General features: G+C 48.7%; 2 protein-coding genes across 2 annotated transcripts in view; one reads left to right on the top strand and one right to left on the bottom strand.

The window, feature by feature from the left end:
• The window catches only part of LOC119837304, a 5,749-nt gene extending 4,988 nt beyond the window's left edge, over positions 1–761 (top strand). The window contains exon 6 of the mRNA XM_038362822.1: positions 610–761. Within this exon, the coding sequence (XP_038218750.1) occupies positions 610–761 (152 nt within the window). The remainder of the gene's footprint in view (positions 1–609) is intronic.
• Positions 762–1,905: 1,144 nt separating this feature from the next.
• LOC119837303 (apoptosis-inducing factor 1, mitochondrial) overlaps positions 1,906–4,840 on the bottom strand; it is a 5,872-nt gene continuing 2,937 nt past the window's right edge. Inside the window, exons 2-6 of the mRNA XM_038362820.1 lie at positions 3,802–4,464; positions 3,584–3,715; positions 2,919–3,325; positions 2,162–2,494; positions 1,906–2,059 (exon numbers count right to left, since the gene is read on the bottom strand). Coding sequence (XP_038218748.1) covers positions 1,988–2,059; positions 2,162–2,494; positions 2,919–3,325; positions 3,584–3,715; positions 3,802–4,464 — 1,607 coding nt within the window. The 3' untranslated portion in view covers positions 1,906–1,987. The remainder of the gene's footprint in view (positions 2,060–2,161; positions 2,495–2,918; positions 3,326–3,583; positions 3,716–3,801; positions 4,465–4,840) is intronic.

Genomic DNA, 4,840 nt, shown 5'->3' with positions numbered 1-4,840 from the left:
CAGCCGAAACAAGATCGCACCATTAGTTGTGTTAAAAAAAAAAAAAAAAGTACATCCGTTCACAGACAAAGAAGATATAAAAAAATGGTTGCCTATAAAGTCGGTTTTACGGGCGAAGATTTTACGTGACAACGTTTTTTTCTCGGTAGAATATTTATTGATATGAATATATGAAACACTAACAAAAGAGACATTATGCACAAATGGCGGCCTTATCGCTAGGTAGCGATCTCTTCTAGACTACCATCTAAAATAAAATGAGAAACATTAATAAACTTATAATGAGGTCTATTATACATATATACAAAAAAGGATTATCAAATGATTTTATACAAGTTAGAAGAGAGGAAAACAAACAAAAAAACGACAATAGAAATAAAAAGAAGGAAAAGCTAACATAGTGAAAGATAGTGAGACTTAAGGGAGGAGCTTAAAAGTTTTTAAAGACTGAACTTGTCGAACTTCCAGGGGGAGTTCATTCCAAAGCTTAGCAGCACGAACCGCAAAGGAATTGTTGTAAAATTTGCTGTTCGCGACTGGGACTCGAAAAAGCAGATTTTTGGACGAACGGGGGAAGGGAGATATAGTAAATTCAAATTTATCTTTTAGATAATGAGGAGCTTCTGAATGATCCGAATCATAGAGGATGGAGAAAAGAAGATGAAGGATGTGAGAATTACGTCTCAAGCGAATGGGAAGCCAGTCAGCCAGCCAGGAAGCCAGAGTTTTTTGCGAAAGACTTATGCAAGTCAAAGATATAACGTATGCAAAAACTTTGAAGGCGTTATAGTTTGTTCAACTGGACCTCCGAAAGATCAAGAAAGGATGTGTTATGATCAAGAAAGATACGCAGGAAATGCCTATTAAAAAGATGGTTTTAACTGATTCCGTTGCCATAACTAAGCCAAAAAAAATTATTTTATCACAGAGAAAAAAATGATTTTGACCGATACCTACTTATAAATAGAGTTATTTTAACTAAGGGCATTGCAAAAACTATTTTTTAAGCCAAAAAAATGTTTTATCACAGAGAAAAAAAGTGTTTTTGACCGATGCCTTCAGTAATACATAGACTGGTGATATTAGTTAGAGTGTACGGACTTGTAGCGCGCGGCGAGCGCTCCCGTGGTGTTTACTAGACGTAAAAATAACGAAAGAAGCGTACCCGTACGTGTGGAAATTCAGATTTGAAAATCATCATATACCGTTACGCCAAGCTTAGAACAAAACAGAAGACGATAAATATTACTATACTTAAACTAAGTCAAATACGAAAGTAAGTAAAGTCATGAAAATACTTATCTGAAGCTATTTAATACGTAAGTGAAATATTTTATACATTTTATTATTATTCAATGTCTAACGTATAAAACTGACATCAAATGCCATTAAACAAAAACAGCTGATCAACAAATAAAATATACTAAGTGACATAACGGTCAGAAAATACAAAAGTAATAACTTAATCTAGATTGTACAAGCACACTTAGATGATGGAAGGATAAAAAAAAGATCTGAATCAAATCTACGAGACATATTTAATGAATCTTTTTATTTACAAAACCTAGTCATTATAATAGTAAGCAGTTTTCCATTTAGTTGGAAACACTCCCGAAGCAAGTGATCTGCTAGAAAGTAATATACTTTATTTCAGATTTAGTCAAGGTTCCAAAAAACTCACATGACAAGGAGGACTGCCGCGTAGTGACGATTTATTACAGTTGTTGTCGAACTCGACTTCAAATATTTCGCAAATAAATTACAATTTAGATGCCCTCCCCTAGCCACTTGATTGTTGTTAAATAAACGAAGCAAACGCATCTAACTTGGCACACAAGCAAGACAGACCTGACAAAAAGCAGTAAGCCCATATGAAATTGGGGCGAACGGAAGAAGACAATAAAATTTAATAATTTAATCGTACACCATTTTATTTAAAGTATCTATGTAATACTATGTACACGTATAAATAAATGCCGTCGATAGCTCAATCGTCTTCGTGAAGGGAGAACAGTTTCGCCACTTCGAACAGGTCGTCGAATTCACCTTGCGCCAACACCTGGGAACCGAAAGCGGAACAGTTACAGTCGGCGGCTCGGGGCGGCGCGGGGGAGCGCGGGGGAGAGCGGGGGAGAGCGGGGAAGGGGCGGGTCATGCGCACCTGTCTCGCCACGTGCATCCGGTTGAAGAGGTTCCACAGCAGCACGCCCACCACGCGCCGCTCCCGCAGGTAGAACACGACACCGCGCTCGTACCGCTTGCCGCCGGCCTCGTCGCCCGGCGCCCCCGCCGCGCCCGCACCTGCCGCGCCGCCCGCGCTGGCCGCCAGCAGCGCGCGCGTGTCGGGCAGCGCGGCGCCCTCCGCGCCCTCCGCGCCCTCGCTCGGCGCCCCGACCGCCGCGCCCGCCGTGAGCGCAGCCGAGCTGGCGTCGCTCACCGCATCCTCACAAAACACTCCGACCGTTTCTAAACTCGAATCTATTATTCCTATAGCCTGAAAAAATGTAGTTTAATTTCATCATTATTTCATCGCATTATGTTAACATTATATTCTCCACTCCATCTCGAATTCAAACAATTATATATTCATTTAGAATTCTTGTAGAAGCGCTATTTAATCATCATAACTCATTTTCAATTTACCTACAGCGGTTTTACGGTTTGACTATCACTATCTGTACATTTAAAGTAATATAAATAATAATATTGTTAATTTGTTTGTTCGCTTATAGCTACATATACGAATAGTGTTATCATACTATTTAATACCGGCTTTTCGTAACAATTTCGCTAAACGTTATACAACAATTTATTTCAAATGAAAACATCCATAACCATCATAGAAAGCCTATCAGAAATAACGTAGTTCACTAAATAGCAGCGAGCGCGCGAGGCGAACGCAACGGATCGGGGCGCACCTCGTAGCCGAGGTTGGCGCCCAGGTCGCTCCAGAACATGCTCTGGTGCGAGTAGGCGCGCGGCTGGCGCAGGCCCGCCATGTTCTCGCCCGCCAGGCGGCCCGACGCCACGGCGTGGTCGTGGTGCTCCACGCGGCGCCGGCCCAGCATCTCGTCGTGGAAGCAGGCCGCGTCGCCCGCCGCCCACACGCCGGCGCGCGCCTGCAGCTCCGCGTTCACCAGCACCCCGCCCAGCTCCGGGTGCGTCTCCAGCCGCGAGGCGCGCGCCAGCCGCTCGTCGGGCTCGGCGCCCACGCACTCCACCACCAGCTGCGCGTCCAGCTCGCCGCCCGCGCCCCCCGCGCCGCCCGCCTCGCGCAGCTGCAGCCGCACGCCCGCCTCGCCCACGCTGCAGCCGACCACCTCCGCTGCAACCGCACAACCAGTGCTCTTAGTGAGACTCACCTCGACGCAGAAATGGACGAGTCGATTGTCAATGTTTTGTCAATGCATTACTGGAATGATTATTAGCATCTTGACGCTGATTAGCTACGAGGGTAATCGTGTATTTAATCTTTGTTTAATAATTTGGAACATTCAAGCATATAAAAATATTTTAAAGGCGAACTCAGAGTCTACGCACACGCGTATTATCGAAAGAGAGGAGAGGAGAGGAGGGTACGTACAGTGCGGCAGGAGCGTGACGCCGAGCGCGGCCAGCGTGCGCGCGGCGTGCGCGGCGAGGTAGGGCGGCAGCAGCGCGGCCAGCGGCGCCGCCTCGCGGTACAGCGCCACCACGCGCACGCCGCGCTCCCGCACTGCCGACACACGTTACACGCATTCATGCCAACATTTCAAATCGCTATTCAGATTAGAAGAAAGATTAGAAGTGCACGATACGCACGTCGGTCCGCCAGCGCGGCGGAGAGCTCGGCGCCGAGCAGGCCGGCGCCCACCACGGCCACGGTGCGCACGGCGGGCTGGTCCAGCGCGCGCGCCAGCCGCGCCACGTCCCCCACGTCGCGCACGGCCAGCGCGCGGCCCGCCGCCGCCGCGGCGCGCAGCGCGGGCAGGCGGCGCGCGCGCACGCCCGGCGCCACCAGGCACTGCTCGTAGGCCACGCGCGCGCGCCGCTCGCCCGCCGCCAGCTCGGCCTCGCGCCGCGCCACGTCCAGGCGCAGCACGCGCCAGCCGCGCGCCGCCGCCGCGCCGGCGCCGTCGCGCAGCCGCTCGACGGGCGCGTAGAAGGCGGCGGGCTCGTAGGCGAGGCTGCGGCGGCGGCCGTTCCACTGGCGGAAGGAGAGCGCGTCGGGGTCGGCGGCGCGGCGCGCCAGCTCGGGCTCGCGCCACAGCTCCTTGCTGAGCGGCGGCCGCATGTAGGGCAGCGCGCGCTCGGCCGACACGATGAGCACGCTGGCGTCGGGCCGCGCGCTGCGGATGGCGCGCATGGCCGCGAACGACGCCGTGCCGCCGCCCACCAGCAGGTACTGCACGCGCTCCGGGAAATCCGCCTCCGAAGCCGGGTACGGTTGCTCCTCTTCTTCCTTTTTGCTTTCCTCACTACCTCCTACATAAACATTTATTTATTTCTAAAGAAAACATAACAGTCATGCATACCATAAGTATAGCACAATAATAAACGACATAAAGACCTCAATACAAGTTCTATTTATGATAAAATAAAAAGTTTTAAAAACGAGGTTTTAAATTCTAAGTTACTTTGATACACTCTTTTTTTTATGCTGATAGTATAAATGTTAAGTATATTAAGAATGTTGTGGACGCCTATAATTAGTACATGTGCTAGACCAGCTGTTTTTGTAATGTTCATGTATTAATGTTCTGTATATGTACTGCTGGTATCCCAATAAATACTTAGTCTGGCCATAAATACTGTTACACTTAATTATAAAAAAATATTACATTTGAATTTCGAATCTGTC

Source organism: Zerene cesonia, chromosome 27 (assembly GCF_012273895.1).
Source record: "Zerene cesonia ecotype Mississippi chromosome 27, Zerene_cesonia_1.1, whole genome shotgun sequence".
NCBI classification, from domain to species: Eukaryota; Metazoa; Arthropoda; class Insecta; order Lepidoptera; family Pieridae; genus Zerene; species Zerene cesonia.
This window is presented reverse-complemented; position numbering and strand designations above follow the sequence as displayed.